Source organism: Salmo salar, chromosome 06, assembly GCF_965601325.2.
Source record: "Salmo salar chromosome 06, fSalSal1, whole genome shotgun sequence".
Lineage (NCBI taxonomy): Eukaryota > Metazoa > Chordata > Actinopteri > Salmoniformes > Salmonidae > Salmo > Salmo salar.
This window is the reverse complement of record NC_138296.1, coordinates 46638545-46656941: the sequence shown is the minus strand read 5'-3', so window position 1 is coordinate 46656941 and position 18397 is coordinate 46638545. Positions and strand designations below refer to the sequence as shown.

At 43.3% G+C, this 18397-nt stretch overlaps 1 protein-coding gene and 1 long non-coding RNA gene across 4 annotated transcripts in view; one reads left to right on the top strand and one right to left on the bottom strand.

Moving 5' to 3' along the window:
- The window catches only part of LOC106607513 (sterile alpha motif domain-containing protein 14), a 37404-nt gene that overhangs the window by 14972 nt on the left and 4035 nt on the right, over positions 1-18397 (top strand). Inside the window, exons 3-9 of one of the 2 annotated variants that reach the window (XM_014204536.3) lie at positions 3507-3664; positions 6020-6353; positions 6671-6764; positions 6885-6953; positions 7102-7258; positions 10875-11003; positions 13387-13542. In XM_014204536.3, the coding sequence (XP_014060011.1) occupies positions 3507-3664; positions 6020-6353; positions 6671-6764; positions 6885-6953; positions 7102-7258; positions 10875-11003; positions 13387-13542 (1097 nt within the window). Of the gene's footprint in view, positions 1-3506; positions 3665-6019; positions 6354-6664; positions 6765-6884; positions 6954-7101; positions 7259-10874; positions 11004-13386; positions 13543-18397 lie in introns of both variants that reach the window. The other variant, XM_014204534.3, reaches the window with a different exon arrangement.
- On the bottom strand, positions 8345-12268 carry LOC106607514 (uncharacterized). 2 transcript variants are annotated; one of them, XR_014392684.1, is made up of 2 exons: positions 11755-12268; positions 8345-8595 (listed from the first exon to the last, which is right to left on the bottom strand). It is a non-coding gene; the product is annotated as an uncharacterized LOC106607514 (long non-coding RNA). The 2 variants fall into 2 exon arrangements; XR_001329217.3 differs by lacking the exon at positions 11755-12268 and adding an exon at positions 11150-11744.

Sequence of the window (18397 nt, the reverse complement as noted above, 5' to 3'; positions counted from 1 at the left end):
ATTACATATGTTTAAAAAAATGAATATATATATATATATATCATTTTTTTCCCCTTTTTTTTCTCACAAGTAATACATCAATTGAATTCTGTCAGGGGCTTTGACTTTCATACATGTTTGATTAGGTTATTGTAATACATGAATCCTTACCACAGTGTCAATGCTTCCCAAGTAAAAAGCTAATGTTTAGTAGAGGGTTAGAGGCACTGTGTTTGTGGATCGATACAGTGCCTTCAGAAAGTATTCAACTCCCTTGACTTATTCCACATTTTGTTGTGTTACAGCTTGAATTTAAAAAAACTCACACATCTACACACAATACCAAATAATAAAGTGAAAACATGCTTTTAGAAATCTTTGCAAATTTATTGAACATGAAATCCAGAAATATCTCATTATGGGTATGCTTGATGCAGCCACCACCATGCTTGAAAATATGAAGAGTGGTGTTGGATTTGCCCCAAACATAATGCTTTGTATTCAGGACATAATGTTAGTTTCTTTGCCACATTTTTTTGTGCATGTTTTGGAATATTTTTATTATGTACAGGCTTCCTTCTATCCACTTTGTCAATTAGGTTAATATTGTGGAGTAACTGCAATGTTGTTGATCCATCCTCAGTTTTCTCCTATCACAACCATTAAACTCTCTAACTGTTTAAAACCTGTTGAGGACAGGCGTTCCGCTAGCGGACATCCAATGGAACAGCAGGGTGCGAAATACAAAACATCAAACATCTAATAATTTAAATTTCTATTTTACACCATTTTAAAGATACACTTCTCCTTAATGTAACCACATTTTCCGATTTCAAAAAGGCTTTACAGCGAAAGCAAAATATTAGATTACGTTAGGAGAGTACATAGACAAAAATAACCACACAGCCATTTTCCAAGCAAGGAGATGTGTCACAAAAAACCCAAATACAGCTAAATGAAGCACTAACCTTTGACGATCTTCATCAGATGACACTCCTAGGACATCATGTTACACAATACATGTATGTTTTGTTCGATAAAGTTCATATTTATATCCAAAAACAGCATTTTACATTGGCACGTGATGTTCAGAAAATGTATTCCCACCAAAACTTCCGGTGAATGAGCACATCAATTTACAAAAATACTCATCATAAACGTTGACAAAATACATAACAATTATTTAAAGAATTATAGATGCACTACTCCTTGATGCAACCGGAGTGTCAGATTTTGAAATAGCTTTACGGAGAAAGCAAATTTTTCAATATTTGGGGTACATAGCTCGCCATCAAAGCAAGCTATACAGACACCCGCCAAGTTCTGGGGTCAACTAAACTCAGAATTAGTATTATGAATATTCTCTTACCTTTGCTGATTTTCGTCACAATGCACTCCCAGGAATGCTACTTCCACAAGAAATGTTATTTTTGTTATAAATAATCCATATTGATGTCCAAATACCTCCGTTTTGTTCGTGCGTTCAGATCACTATCCAAAGGCATAATGCGCTAGCGTAATTCGAGACACAAAAAGTCAAAATGTTCCATTACCGTTCGTAGAAACATGTCAAACGTTGTTTACAATCAATCTTTAGGGTATTTTTAACGTAAAAATGCGATAATATTCCAACCGGACAATAGCGTATTCATTCCCTGTTGTGGCTCAGTTGGTAGAGCATGGTGTGTGCAATGCCAGCATGGTGTGTGCAACGCCAGGGTTGTGGGTTCGATTCCCACGGGGGGCCAGTACAAAAAAAATGCATGAAAATGAAATGTATGCATTCACTACTGTAAGTCGCTCTGGATAAGAGCGTCTGCTAAAATGACAAAAATGTAAATGTAAAATTCCAGGAGAAAAAGAAGGAACGGCGCACTCGCGGGCTCGCGCATCACCAAGCCCTTTGTCCTCAGGCAGTCCACTCATTGACTGAGCTACTATTCTCTGCCCAGTAACAGGAGAAGGATGAAAAAACTTTCTGAAGGTTGTTGACAGCCAATGGAAGCCTTACGAAGTGCAACGTGACCCCCACAGACACTGTAGTTTCGATAGGGATTCAAAAGAACTACAGTTCTCAGATTTCCCACTTCCTGGTTGGATTTTTCTCAGGTTTTTGCCTGCCATATGAGTTCTGATATACTCACAGACATCATTGAAACAGTTTTAGAAACTTCAGAGTGTTTTCTATCCAAATCTACTAATAATATGCAAATTCTAGTTTCTGGGCCCGAGTAGTAGGCAGTTTAATTTGGGTACGTTTTTCATCCGGCCGTGAAAATACTGCCCCCTATACCTTAACAGGTCCGTTACCATTGGCCTCATGGTGAAATCTCTGAATGGTTTCCTTCCTTTCAGTCAACTGAGTTAGGAAGGTCGCCTGTATCTTTCTAGTGACTGGGTGTATTGCTACACCATCCAAAGTGTAATGAATAACTTCACCATGCTCAAAGGGATATTCAATGTTGCTTTTTTTACCCATCTATCGATAGGTGCCCTTCATTGCGAGCTGTCTGAAAATCTCCCTGGTCTTTGTGGTTGAGTCTGTGTTTGAAATTCACTGCTCGACTGAGGGGTCTTACAGATAATTGTATGAGTCGGGTACAGAGATGAGCTAGTCATTCCAAAATCATGTTAAGCACTATTATTGCACACAGAGTGAACAACATTTTACTCCAGAAGTTATTTAGGCTTGCCATAACAAAGGGGTTGAATACTTATTGACTCATACATTTCAGCTTATTATTTTTAATTAAATTGTCAACATTTCTAAAAACATAATTCCCTCTTGACATTATGGGGTATTGTGTGTAGGCGGGTGACACAAAATGTAAACAATATTAAATTCAGGCTGTAACATAAGAAAATGTGGAAAAAGTCAAGGGGTATGAATACTTTCTGAAGACAAGTATTCAGGTAGGTCAATGTTCATCCCCCACAATCCTCTGCTGACTCAGTCACAGGAGAATGCCCAATGTGATTAAATAGATTCATTGTCATGTATTTGGGGGCTGGATGAATGGAGTGAAGCATGGAAGGATGAGGGGAGGGGTGGGAGAGATAATTGATGGAAACGCTGAAGGGCTCTCAGATTGGGGTCAAGAGGTTGAAGGCAAAATAATCGTTCCTCTGGGTTCACCACAGATAGAGGATGTTTGAGCAGGAGGAGGATCAGAAACACATTTCACCTGATCAGTTAAACTCCTCAGTGTGACATGCAATGGTGGTATGGTGGTTGTAATCTCATCTTGAACCTTCTCGTAACACAGAAAGTAGAGGATTTCTTTTTACATGCATGGGTTTAGCTTTTGCCCAGTAGTTTGTCTTTCTAGGTCCCAGGTGAAAGGAATATGTTAAAATAGCTGTAGTCTAACGTTTAGGTCTGGGCTTTCCTTGTAACACATTTTGCATGGATCTGTAAAAAGCACTTCTGAAATCTGTCTCCAGTACTTATTTGAGCTTTTCTCTGTGAATTTCCCTCAGAACCAAATGATCTGACTATCGTAATTTTCTCTGTGTTCTACCTTCAGACCTGAACGAGGCCATCCCAGAGACAGAGCTGCTGGACAACAGCATACAGAAGGGGCGTGCCCAGCTGTCCGTCAAAGCCAGGAGGCACCGCCCCTCTCGCTCTCGCTTCCGAGACAGCGTCAGCTCCACAGAGGGAGATGACAGTCTGGAGAGGAAGGTGAGTGACAGGCATGAGAGCCAATCAATCGATGACATGGACTCTCAAAGGGACAGGCACACCCACAAGACACATTCCTTTGTAGTCTGATGATGACCTTATAGCATGTGATAACAAAAGGCAAGGGCCTCGCTTCCAGACAAACTAAACACCTTCTTTGCCCGCTTTGAGGATAATACAGCGCCACCGTCACGGCCCGCTAACAAGGACTGCGCCTCAACCCCCGAAGTGGAGATGTTGTTTCCTACCTTCACCACCTGGGTCTCAACCCCGCCCTGTGCATTTGGGTCCTGGACTTTCTGACCGGCCGTCCCCAGGTGGTGAAGGTAGGAAACAACATCTCCGCTTCGCTGACCCTCACGCTTGGGCCCCACAAGGGTGCGCGCTCAGCCCCCTCCTGTACTCCCTGTTCACCCATGACTGCGTGGCCATGCGCGCCTCCAACTCAATCATCAAGTTTGCAGACGACACAACAGTAGTGGGCTTGATTACCAACAACGACGAGACAGTCTACATGGAGGAGGTGAGGGCACTTGGAGTGTGGTGTCAGGAAAACAACCTCTCACTCAACGTCAACAAAACAAAGGAGATGATCGTGGACTTCAGGAAACAGCAGAGGGAGCACCCCTCCCTATCCACATCGAAGGGACAGTAGTGGAGAAGGTAGAAAGTTTCAAGTTCCTCGGAGTACACATCACAGACAAACTGAAATGGTCCACCCACACAGACAGTGTGGTCAAGAAGGCGCAACAGCGCCTATTCAACCTCAGGAGGCTGAAGAAATATGGCTTGCCACGTAAAACCCTCACAAACTTTTACAGATGCAAAATCGAGAGCATCCTGTCAGGCTGTATCAGCAACTGCACCTCCCTCAACCACAAGGCTCTCCAGAGGGTGGTGCGGTCTGCACAACGTATCACCGGGGGCAAACTACCTGCCCTCCAAGACACCTACAGCACCCGATGCCAAAAAGATCATCAAGGACAACAACCACACGAGTCACTGCCTGTTCACCCCTCTACCATCCAGAAGGCGAGGTCAGTACAGGTGCATCAAAGCTGGGACCGAGAGACTGAAAAACAGCTTCTATCTCAAGGCCATCAGACTGCTAAACAGCAATCACTAACTCAGAGAGGCTGCTGCCTACATAGACTCAAATCACTGGCCACTTTAATAAATGTATCACTAGTCACTTTAATAATGTTAACATATCTTACATTACTCATCTCATATGTGTATATACTGTACCTTATACCATGTATTGCACCTTGCCTATGCCACTCGGCCATCACTCATCCGTATATTTATATGTACATATTCTTATTCCATCCCTTTAGATTTGTGTGTATTAGGTAGTTGTTGGGAATTGTTAGATTACTTGTTAGATATTAATGCATTGCTGGAACTAGAAGCACAAGCATTTCGCTACACTCGCATTAACATCTGCTAACCATGTGTATGTGACCAATAGAATTTGATTTGATTTGTATAGATATCTTTGTATAGACAGCACCAAGGGAGACTTTAGTTATTTATTAAGCATTTTGTGTGGTCACTATACCATAATACTGCACACATGTAGCTAAGTAACATAGCAACTAGCGCTCTATAACTAACAGCACTGTGCATGCCTATACACGTGAGTAGATCCTGATTGGTTGATAAACAAAACTTGACTCAATCAGGCATTGAATCATGTTTCACTGCTTCATTATGGTTGAATTCTTTAGATTCAAACCCATTTAGTTGTAGATGGTAAAAGACCGTGCAACCCTCTATATGAATTCCGTTTCTTAGTCCTAGAACTCAGTTCAGATGATATGGAGATTATCAGAAGAGAGAATGTAATGTCTCCATGGCCTAGGCTATTTTGGAGGGCATTGGAGAGTGTGTCTCGCTCTCTTCATATCTGTTGTTTGGTCATTTTTTTGACTATTTTCTCTCACTAGAGTTGGGGTCAATTCAAATTGCATTCCAGCCCAATCAGGCATTTCATTGGACTGGCACTCAATTTGAAAAGTACCTTACTACAGTTATGAGCATTTTCCCATTCAAATTTCATGTCCAATTATTCCTTACTATACAGGATATGGAATGGAATTGACCCAAACTCATATGTCCCTAATTGTGTTCATGAGTGGGTGCGTGCATGTATTTATATATATGTAAGCGCATGCTTGTGTGCATGTATGTATGTGTGTGTGTGTCTGTGTGTGTGTGTGTGTGTGTGTGTGTGTGTCTGGGTGGGTGTGTGCGCGCGCGCGTGTGTGTGTGTCTGGGTGGGTGTGCTTATTGTTTGTCTCAGTCAGTTCCCATATAAACATGTTGTGGTGTTTCTGAATCTTTGTGCCATAGTGTCTGGACAGCCCATTGCACTCCGTCCGTTCCCCCCTCCACTCCACCCTGCGAGGAGGCTCCTCCCCTTCGCCTGATTCGCTCCTCTCCTCGTCCTCCCCTTGTCCCACCTTACGGAGCCCCGTCTTCTCCTTCGACACCTCCTCCTTACGGCGCTCCCCGGAGGAGGGCGGGACCGGGTCACTAGCCCCTCGGGGGCGGTACCGCCAGCTGACAAATGCCACGTCTCAGGAGGCCCTGGTGACCACGCCCAACAGCTCTCCCTCCAAATCTTGTCCCAGTTCGGACTGCTCGCCTGTTTACATTCGACGGGCACGACGCCCAGACAGTGAGGGTAAGAGAGGCAGCCATTCGCGTTGGGCAAGAAAATCCTCATCCTAGTTATTACAGTCCAAATCCCCACACTAAGAATGAAATGCTCTGTGATATTAACTATGGTATATTAAGCCTAAAGAGGCAAAGCACACACACACACATAGCAATTAAGTGGATTATTGGCTAAGCCATAAATGTATTGATACACAACCACCATTACTGCCATACCATTAAGGCCACACCAACATGTTGGTAATGGTGAGTTAATGTATCAAAAAATGCTTTGTCTAATCATTAATGTGCCAATTGCCAGTTTTCATTATTTCTCAGTGTTAGTTTCAGAAAACAGTCGAGACACAAGCCCGGCCGACCCCGGCAACAACAGCCTTATCTTCGACAAGAAGACCAAGAGGAGGTTCTTGGACCTGGGGTAAGTGCTCAATATTGAGACATTTAAACTGTTTACATTGTAAACACATTGTAAATTGGTCAGTTTCAAAACTGGTGCTTTCTGTTGATTTTAACCCACTGTTTTGTTGTTCTTCTGAAGGGTCACATTGAGACGCTCCTATGTGAGAGTCAGAAAAGACAAGTCAAACAGACTGTCAATGGGAAGCCGGTGAGTCCATGTGAAGCCATTTTGGCTCTGTCCTTCTGTTTCAATACAGGAGGCAAAATGTTGGCTCTATTAGACCTAGTTAGCACATGAGAGGCATAATTTTGTCTCTTTCAGTTAGCATATTGAATATCTCTCTTTCACTGCACAGGGAGTCATCCGAGAGCCCATCCAGGTCCTCTGGCTCGTTCGTGCCTTTCTCCTGGTTCACTGACAGCGCCAGGGGCTCTGTGTCCTCCGGGGCAACCCCTCCCTGCTCCCCCAAACTGGTCTCACAGGACTGCAGCCCCCGCAAGTCCAACTCTCAGGTAACTCACATCCACAATAAGATATAGACACATCCAGATACCATATTTAGGTCAGACTGCGCTATTGTGTTACTACTACCATTGTCCACTTTGTGTTTTTATCATTATCAGAGGCCTCATGTGTTTATGTTAGCATTAGCATATAGGCTAGTCTTCATTTCATGTCTGTCATTGAGATTTCTGCCACGTCTGACAACGTCACGAAAATGATGCGCGCGCTTCAAATGGACAGAAGGCCGTGTGTTATGGTTCTGGATGGCCAGATAGTTAGCAACAATCACAAGAAACTGTCATGTGGTGAATCGTAAGTGGCTCGTTTCAGCTCGTTTAAACTTGTTCTTGATACCATGTCTTGTTTTGAGATGTTTTGACTGTCACCTCTATGCTAATATGGGGAAAAAAATGCTAGATAGCTAGCTAACCAACAACTGTAATGATGTATTTGAGAGATAAGTGCTCATTGTGTAACTGTAATTATGTTTTCAAGAAACATTGGAGCCAAAATATAGTTTACATGTTGTCAACAATCTAGGCCAACACCTGTTTTTCCCCATACTGTAGTTGTGCATGCATCGGTTTTGTTGCTAATCAACCAACCCGTCTATACATTCCACAGTTTAAATAACCGAGAAAAGGATGCTGCTGTTACCTTTGGAGATATGCCAAATGCTTTTAACAAATCTTTTCAAATGAATTGCCAAGAAAGTGAAAACTTTCTCCCACTGGGTCTGAGCTTCAAATGCACATCAAATGAAAACAGTCAACAGATGAGAGAAGCAGACACCAGAGATATAACACTGCTATAAACAGTCTTGCGTAGATGCGACTTGCATCGTCAAGTTCGTCATCCTTCATAAGCCTCTCTCCCTCTCTCTCCCTCTTCTACTCCCTCCATCTCTCTCCCACCCTCACTATCCATCCATCTCTCTCTCTCATGCATGCGCGCACACACACACACACACACACACACATATATATATATATATCAATTTTATATATATATCTGAAGATCTGAAGAGGCCCATAGTGTGACAGCTCCTGTGGAGAGTCTGAGGGGATTGAAACCCAATTAGGAAACAAGGCGAGTTTTCCTCTGAGTCCAAGAGGGTGCTGCTATTCGACATTTATTGACAAGCATGGCTACATTTACACAGAGGGGAAATCGATGGCCTTTTGTGCGGCACAATGTCACATACTCGTGTCAAATCGACAGATGACTTCAGGAGTTAAAACAAGAACATAGCTTCGATGCAAGAGTCTTCAGTTGATAGATCCGATTGACCACGTTGAGGAATTTTGGTGTTGTCTTCCTCTTACATGGTTTGGTGCATGCGCATCTATTGGATGGAAAACATAGCTTAATATACAGAAGAAAGAGGCTGAGGCACAGGGTTATAGTGGTTGTCCGTTCAACACCCAGGAAGGCAGACATATGCCTCCCACTTACTTTGCACCAGCTAATTAAAGCCTCTGCCAAAGGCCTACGTATTTCTAAGGGAAATGGATTATATTTCAGAAGCTTGTGGGCCAATGGCTGTTTAGCTAAGAGGCACAGAAAGGACTGGTAGGAAATATACAGGCGTCCGATCACACCGTTGATGTAACAAAACAAGGTGTGTGTTTCGTATTAAAGTTTTTTTTTTTTATTTCACTGTCAAATGTATAGTTAAGAGCATGCCTGGCTCTTTGAGCTTCATAGCTTTTCTGCTTATGTGCACAATTTGCTTTTATAAATCAAAGGTGTTTATAAGCCGTTGTCAGCACAACAAATATGATATTTTACATATTGAGGTATAGCTCTTCCACAGATGATGACATTCTTTCTGCTAATATGTTCGTGTGTAGCCTGTCCATATCCTTGCCATGAAAACATATAACCAGTAGGTACAAGCACAGGACACCTAACAATACATATATTTCTTGTTGGATGGCTCTCTTTGCACACATTTGCATTTGTATGCAGAAATCCCATGATACAATCGATGCTGTTGATTTACTCACCTTGGAGACTTGACCGCTGCGATGATTTTAGCTAACCACAACGACAATGTCAAGACAACTAGATTTACCGTTTAACAAAAGTAGGAAAGTAGCAGAACATATTTCCACTTAGTGGCTAATAAATGTTCTAATGCCCATGTTTACATATGCTTTAAAACATATTTTAACTTTTGAAATAACCAATGGCAGTTCGGTGACTTCATGAATATAGCCCTCTATGGGAGAAAACACCCATCCCACCCCTCTCAGCTTCACTTGGTTTGATCCATTCTGAGTCAAAACCCTCCCAATTAATGGGGCAGGGGGAGTGTTTATACTCTCTAACACCTGCACCATGACACATCTAAAAGCCCCAGTAGCAACATGTTGGGATCATGGGCCCGTCCCAAATAGCACCTTTATTTCCCATAAAGTGCAATACTTTTGACTACGGGTCAAAAGTTGTGAACTTTATAGGGACTAGAGTGCCATTTAGAACAGAGCTCCATGGGGTTTAATAGTGAGGAGTAGCTATGCAAAGCATCCCAGATGCACTTAGTCACCAGCATAGAGGCTGGGGCCCTTCGCTCTGCATCGCAATTAAAGCTGCAGCTTCCCTTTGACAGCAGAGAAGGCCAATACATTTCTACCACTGTGTGCCTGTCTAGCTGGGATAATAGCTCTAGTATGGGTCCCAAATGGCAACCTATTCCCTACATAGTCCACTGCTTTTGAACAGAGCCCTATGGGCCCTGGTCAAAAGTCAGTGGTATAAAGTACTTAAGTAAAAATACTTGAAAGTACTACTTAAGTAGTTTTTGGGGTATCTGTACTGACTCACTAAACACAAATGCATTGTTTGTGAATGATGTTCTGAGTGTGTGTTGGAGTGTGCCCCTGGCTAACCATAAATAAAATAAAAATGATTTACAGTTACATTTACTTTTGATACTTAAGTATTTTTAAAACCAAATACTTTTACACTTTTGCTCAAGTTGTATTTTACTGGGTGACTTTCACTTTTACTTGAATCATTTTCTAATAAGGTGTCTTTATTTTTTCTCAAGTATGACAATTGGGTACTTTTTCACCACTGTCAAAAGTAGTGCACTATATTGCCATTTGGGACGTAGCCCTAATAAGCCTGGTGTCTGGAGAGCAGGCAGATACCCATGACTTTGCCTTCCTCCTCTGCACTGGAGATTTGGACCTCTGAACTGTGGCTCTCAAGGGGACTGTCAAGGGCCGTTATAGGGCTGTGTGTCTGTGCGACTTTTTTTTGCATGTGTGTGTGCATTTATATGTGTTTGGAGGGGCATCATTTGAGAGGGCAATTAATCAAAAATATGTTTCTGTATTTTTTTTAAAGTGTTACTGCTGTGACCAAACATTTTATCTTTCTAAGCTTAAACTGTTTGAAAGTAAGGTTTATGAACAATGCATTAATATCCTTCTAATGTCAGATGTAATTGATCTTGAACTGGACAATCAATCGATCCAGTACTGTTTGACCACAGTGGTCACACTCAATGAAAATATCACTGTGCACTTGTACTTAATCCCAATGTGTCAAAGAATACTGGAAACAATGCGGAGAAAACGGTATTCATGGTTGGATAATTTCTCTCCTCTCCAGGAGTCTGCCCTGAGTGATGAGTTCTCTCCGCCACCCCGTAGTCCCCCCCACGCCTCCAGTGGGACCACAGCCGACTCGTCCTCCCGCTCCTCACAACGCTACCAGACCCTCTCCCAGTCTTCAGACGAGGTAAAGGGCTTCCTAATGCAGCGGTGGTGGTAGTGGGCATTCTCGGCCTAGGACTAAATGGATCTAAACTCGATTTCAGTTCTCAAATCTCTAATAGCGTACCAACAAAACTCTGAATTATTCTCTAGTAAAATGTGTACCATTACCTGAAATAACCCCAACTGGACATCCTGTAGTTATGTCTTCTTGGTTACCGGTGGCAACTAGCTTACACTATACTATAGCACACACTGCATTCAATTTGAAATTCCAAGCAGTTCACTTAAATCCATAACAGTAGAAGTGTAGAGTGTGTGGTCCTGGTGTTTTCAAAGCCTGAAGCTGTGTTCAAATACCCATACTAACATATTGTATACTACATACTTAATGAGTATATACTACATACTATAAGTTCATTTTAGTATACTGTAAACGAACAGTATGCTTTCAGTTGAGCATACTCGCTCTTCGCATGTATACCGGAAGTTGATGCTGTTGCTATGCAACCTCTTGCTAGCTAGATAGCATAACAATTTACTAGTTAGACATTATGACTTCGGGTGTGTTCTTAAATTCAGAGCGTTGTCAGATTGTCCGTTTTGTAAATTCTGAGCGTTTCGCTCTCGGAGCGCACACTGGACGCTCGGGCTGAGGAGTAGGGTTGATTTGAGAATTCTGACCTTACAATGGCAGTCAAGCACCCCAGCTAACATTAGCTAGCTTGCTAGCTACTTGCAGACACAAATGAGACCACTCTGACCAATTTACTCACCTTAGCAGAGCTGGTTAGGCAGTTTTCATGTTACCCAGAGCGTTGGTGACTGTAACTATTGCTGGCAACAATTTAATTACGCTTTTTTGCCGACATTTACTGACACTGGCCATATTCAACAGGTGTTGAGCCTCGTAAATTCATTATTCTGCGCTCTGGAACTCTTAGACAAGAGTGCTCTGAAATCGGAGCAGATACCCAGAGCAAATTTACGAAAGCACCCGAATGTCCATGGAGCAATCAAGTCAATAAACGTTGGGTAGTTAGCCTATAGTTAATATACTGGCAAGTTTGATGTATAAGTAGCCGACTAACGTTACTGCTGTAATGATACGCTATGTGAATTGTAAGGACAGCGTAGCTAACAAATTGTCAGCCAATCTAACGTGTAAGGTAACTTATTTGAAAAGTCATTACTTATTACATTGCTCAACATTTTCTTAACATTTGTCATAATTAGTTAAAGCAATGAATATGTATCCGCTCCCGTTGTACTTTGACTGCAATTGACTGCAATTTTTTTCGACTGCAATTTCTTTCAAATTTGGAAACTATGTGAAGCCACGCCCATTTCATGAAGAATTGTATTATGGGCCCTAAAGTTCGGAAATAGTGTCCTCTGCTTGTATACTTCATATTGTGGTGAATTTAGTACGACATCCGGGAACTTTTGGCATGCTAACGAAATGCATACTATGACCAATAAGCATACTATATACTCAATTCAAGTCACAAATAGTGCGGTTAGTGTGAGTATTTGAACACACCTCGAGTATGGCGAGTGCTCTGCGACTTCAAAAACACTCCCTGGCCAGATGCTGTCAGACACGGCTGCACAGTGATTAGGGAATCAATTACCTCCGGTAAACTAGCTCTCTCTCCCACCACATCTGATTTAGCTCAGCATGTTGGATGGGATATTGGGTTTTCAGAGGGGCTTATGACTCTCTCCCTCTCATCTCCTTAAGCTGCCATTACAGAAGGATGCAGGATGCACGTCAGACCTGGGTACAGATAGTATTTGTTTTCTTTCGAGTACTTTAATTGCACTTGATTGTGTGGCGCATGTCTGGCGCAAAGGAACCAATGGAATAGTCTCAAAAGTGCGAAACTTGCCCGTCTGGCTCTCAGCCGGCTCCATCCTCTTCTATCACCCTGAGTTAATTTTAGCAGCCCTTCACTTGTTCCTGTGCTTCACCGCCGGCGGAGAGACACTCTGAGAACACCTCAGTGCCTGGCAGACAGAGATAGCCAACCTGACAGGACCATGCTAGCCACCAGGCTTCCAACACCACCAGACCAGGGGTTAGATCAGTTAAACAGTGTTGTTTGTGTGCGCACGTGCGTACATGTGTGTGACGCAAGGGGGTCTAGACTATAGAGGCAGCTTTGTGATTGTCACTGCAACCTAAAGAGCCATATCAGTGGGTGTAATAAGGCAGAACGTTAGCTCTGTCACTGCACTGAGGAGAGGGGTAAGGCTACATTGTTTTGTGCTATTCATGACCACCAGCGGGCAGATGAACATGCTCTTCAGACTGCTACCTCAAAAAAAGCTATTTTTCCTATTAGGGAGCTGAAACAATGCAATTGTACGGAATAACTGAATATCTTGGGCAACCTTCCTTTCAGCCTGTTGACGAGCCACTGTGCCTAGTGTCGTCATGGAGCACCCAGCAGGTGTGCCAGTGGCTGAAGGGGTTGAACATGGAGCAGTACATCTCAGAGTTCACTGCCAGGGACATCGACGGGGAGCAGCTCCTCCTGATGGATGGCACCAAGCTCAAGGTGAGAATGGTTCAGGGAAGGAGACGAGGGAGAGGAGGAGAGGAGTGGGGAGGGTAGAAGGAAGGGGACTAAATTCAAGGAGGAGAGGCAAGGAGGGGGAGCAGAGGAGATGAGGGTAAATGGATGGAGAGGGTCAGAGAATGGAGAGGCGAGGAAGAAGGGCAGATGGAGGAGAGGAAGGATGGCAGATGGATGGAGAAAATGGTAGTGGAGGAGAGGAAAAAAGAGGAAGGGCATATGGGTATGAGTGGGCTGACGAGAACAGATGGTGAAAGGGGAGAAGCGGAAGAGCGGTGACGACGAGATTAGAGGATAAGGTATAGGAGAGGGATGAGAGGAGGTGAGTGCATATAGGATCAAAGTAAAACAGAGTATCTCTGACTCTAATTGATCCAGTCAAAAACAAACATGTTAACACCCACCTACAACAACTTACAGATGGTCTCTTTAAGTATGATCTCACTGCCCTCTGCTGGTGAGTGACCACTTCCATGCCACCTGTGAACTACACTGAACAAACATATAAACCCAACATGCAACAATTTCAAAGATTTGACTGAGTTACAGTTCATATAAGGAAATCCGTCAATTGAAATAAATTCATTAGGCCCCGATCTCTATGGATTTCACATGACTGAATACAGATATGCATCTGTTGGTCACAGGTACCTTAACAAAGGTAACGACGTGGACCAGAAAAACAGTCAGTATCTGGTGTGACCACCATTTACCTCGTGTAGCTTGACACTTAGACACATAGTTGATCAGGCTGTTGATTGTGGCCTTTGGGATGTGTGTCCGACTTCTCTTCAATGGTTGTGCAAAGCTGCTGGATATTGGCGGGAACTGAAGCATGCTGTCGCACACGTTGATCTGGAGCATCCCAAACATGCTCAATGGGTGACATGTCTGGTGAGTATGCAGGCCATGGAAGAACTCCAGAAATTATCAGCTTGCAGGAATTGTTTACAGATCCTTGCGATATGGGGCAGTCATCATGCTGAAACATGAGGTGATGGCGGTGGATGAATGGCATGACAATGGGCCTCAGGATGTCGTCACTGTATCTCTGTGCATTCAAATTACCATCTATAAAATGCAATTGTGTTCGTTGTCCGTAGCTTATGCCTGCCCGTTCGTACTATAACCCCACCGCCACCATGGGGCAGTCTGTTCACAACATTGACATCCGCAAACTACTCGCCCACACGGCGCCACATACACTGTCGGCCATCTGCTCGGTACAGTCTAAACTGGTATTAATTCGTGAGGAGCACACTTCTCCAGCGTGCCAGTGGCCATCATAGGTGAGCATTTGCCCACTGAAGTCAGTTAGGATGCCGAACTGCGGTCAGGTCAAGACCCTGGTGAGGACGAAGAGCACGCACATGAGCTTCCCTGAGACGGTTTCTGACAGTTTGTGTAGAAATTCTTTGGTTGTGCAAACACACAGTTTCATCAGCTGTCCAAGTGGCTGGTCTCAGAGGATCCCGCAGGTGAAGAAGCCGGATGTGGAGGTCCTGGGCTGGCTTGGTTACACGTGATCTGCAGTTGTGAGGCTGGTTGGATTTACTGCCAAATTCTCTAAAACAACATGGCTTATAGTAGAGAAATTAACATGCAATAGCTCTGGTAGACATTCCTGCAGTCAGCATGCCAATTGCACACACCATCAAAATTTGAGACATCTGTAGCATTGTGTTATGTGACAAAACTGCTCATTTTAGAGTGGCCTTTTATTTCTCCTAGCACAAGGTGCACCTGTGTAATTATGCTGTTTAATCAGCTTCTTGGTATGCCACACCTGTCAGGTGGATGGTTTATCTTGCCAAAGCAGAAATGCTCACTAACAGGGATGTCAACAAATTTGTGCACAACATTTGAGAAAATAAGCTGAAGATTTCTGGGATCTTTCATTTCAGCTCATGAAACATGTTTAGTGTATGTACTAGGCCTAACTCCCAAACTACATGTCAAGGGTTGTGTGTCTGTTTCTCTGTCTGTTTACATTAATTGGGAGTTGAAGCCTAAGGCAAATCTCTGTGTGTACATATATTTATATTATATTCACACCACTGGAGGCTACTGAGGGGAGGACGGCTCATAATAATGTCTAGAATGGAGCAAATGGAATGGCGTCAAATACATGGAAACCATGTGTTTGATGTATTTGATGCATTTCATCTACTCCGGCTCCAGCCATTACCACAAGCCCGTCCTCCCCATTTCAGGTGCCACCAACCTCCTGTGGCACACTTTCACACTCTTTCACACTCTTTCACACTCTTTCACACTCTTTCACACTCTTCACACTCTCACATATGCTGTGCTACTCTGTTTATTATCTATCCTGATTGCCTAGCCACTTTTACCCCTACCTACATGCACCGGTGGAAAAAGTACCCAATTGTCATACTTGAGTATAAGTATAGATACCTTAATAGAAAGTTACTCAAGTGAAAGTCACCCAGTAAAATACTACTTGAGTAAAAGTATAAAAGTATTTGGTTTTAAAAATACTTAAGTATCAAAAGATAAAGTATAAATCATTTAAAATTCCTTATATTAATCAAAACAAAATGTATTTGTCACATGCACCGAATAAAACTGGTGCAGATCTTACCGTGAAATGCTTACTTACAAACCCTTAAAACCAACAATGCAGTTAAGAAAAATAAGGTTAAGAAAATATTTACTCAATAAACTAAAGTAACACAATAAAATAACAATAACGAGGCTGTGTGAATATATAGGGGGTACAGTCAATGTGCTGGGGAACAGGTTAGTCGAGGTAATTGAGGTAATATGTAGGTAAGGGTAAAGGGGCAAAGCAGACAGCACCATTTTCTTGTTTTAATATGTATGGATAGCCAGTGGCACACTCTAACACTCAGACATTATTTACAAAAGATGCATTTGTGTTTTTGTCAGTCTGCCAGAGGCAGTAGGGATGACCACGTGTTATCTTGTTGAGTTCATGAATTTGACCATATCCCTGTCCTGCTAAGCATTCACAATGTAACAAGTACTCTAGGTTGTCAGGGAAAATGTATGGAGTAAAAAGTACAATATTTTCTTTAGGAATGTAGTAAAGTAAAAGTAGTCAAAAATATAAATGGTAAAGTACAGATCAGATACCCCAAAAAACTACTTAAGTACTTTACACCAAAGCCTACAATTAACAAACTCAGCAAAAAAAGAAACGTCCCTTTTTCAGGACCCTGTTTTTCAAAGATAATTCGTAAAAATCCAAATAACTTCACAGATCTTCATTGTAAAGGGTTTAACACTGTTTCCCATGCTTGTTCAATGAACCATAAACAATTAATGAGCATGCAGCTGCGGAACGGTCGTTAAGACACTAACAGCTTACAGATGGTAGGCAATTAAGGTCACAATTATGAAAACTTAGGACAATAAAGAGGCCTTTCTACTGACTCTGAAGAACACCAAAAGAAAGATGCCCAGGGTCCCTGCTCATCTGCTTCAACGTGCCTTAGGCATGCTGCAAGGAGGCATGAGGACTGCAGATGTGGCCATACAGAGACACCTAAGACAGTGCTACAGGGAGACAGGACGGCCACTGATCATCCTCGCAGCGGCAGACCACGTGAAACACCTGCACAGGATCGGTACATCCGAACATCACACCTGCGGGACAGGTACAGGATGGCAACAACAACTGCCCGAGTTACACCAGGAACGCAGAATCCCTCCATCAGTGCTCAGACTGTCCCCAATAGGCTGAGAGAGGCTGGACTGAGGACTTGTAGGCCTGTTGTAAGGCAGGTCCTCACCAGACATCACCGGCAACAACGTTGCCTATGGGCACAAACCCACCATCGCTGGACCAGACAGGACTGGCAAAAAGTGGTCTTCACTGACGAGTCGCGGTTTTGTCTCACCAGGGGTGATGGTTGGATTTGCGTTTATCGTCCAAGGAATGAGCGATACACCGAGGCCTGTACTCTGGAGCGGGATCGATTTGAAGGTGGAGGGTCTGTCATGGTCTGGGGCGGTGTGTCACAGCATCATCGGACTGAGCTTGTTGTCATTGCAGGCAATCTCAACGCTGTGCGTTACAGGGAAGACATCCTCCTCCCTCATGTGGTACCCTTCTTGCAGGCTCATCCTGACATGACCCTCCAGCATGACAATGCCACCAGCCATACTGCTCGTTCTGTGCATGATGTCCTGCAAGACAGGAATGTCAGTGTTCTGCCATGGCCAGCGAAGAGCCAGGATCTCAATCCCATTGAGCATGTCTGGGACCTGTTGGATCAGAGGGTGAGGGCTAGGGCCATTCCCCCCAGAAATGTCTGGGAACTTGCAGGTGCCTTGGTGGAAGAGTAGGGTAACATCTCACAGCATGAACTCGCAAATCTGGTGCAGTCCATGAGGAGGAGATGCACTGCAGTACTTAATTTTGACCCCCCCACCCCCCCTTTGTTCAGGGACATATTATTCAATTTCTGTTAGTCACACGTCTGTGGAACTTGTTCACTTTGTCTGTTGAATCTTATGTTCATACAAATATTTACACATGTTAAGTTTGCTGAAAATGAACACAGTTGACAGTGAGAGGATGTTTCTTTTTTTTTGCTAAGTTTACATACCTCAATTACCTCAACTACCTCCTACCTAATTACCAGAGCATACCACCCTGCATCCCACTGCTGGCTTGCTTCTGAAGTTGAGCAAGGTTGGTCTTGGGTGGTCCCTGGATGGGAGACCAGATGCTGCTGGCAATGGTGTTGGATGGCCAGTAGGAGGCACCCTTTCATCTGGTCATATATATACAGTGGGGGAAAAAAGTATTTAGTCAGCCACCAATTGTGCAAGTTCTCCCAGTTAA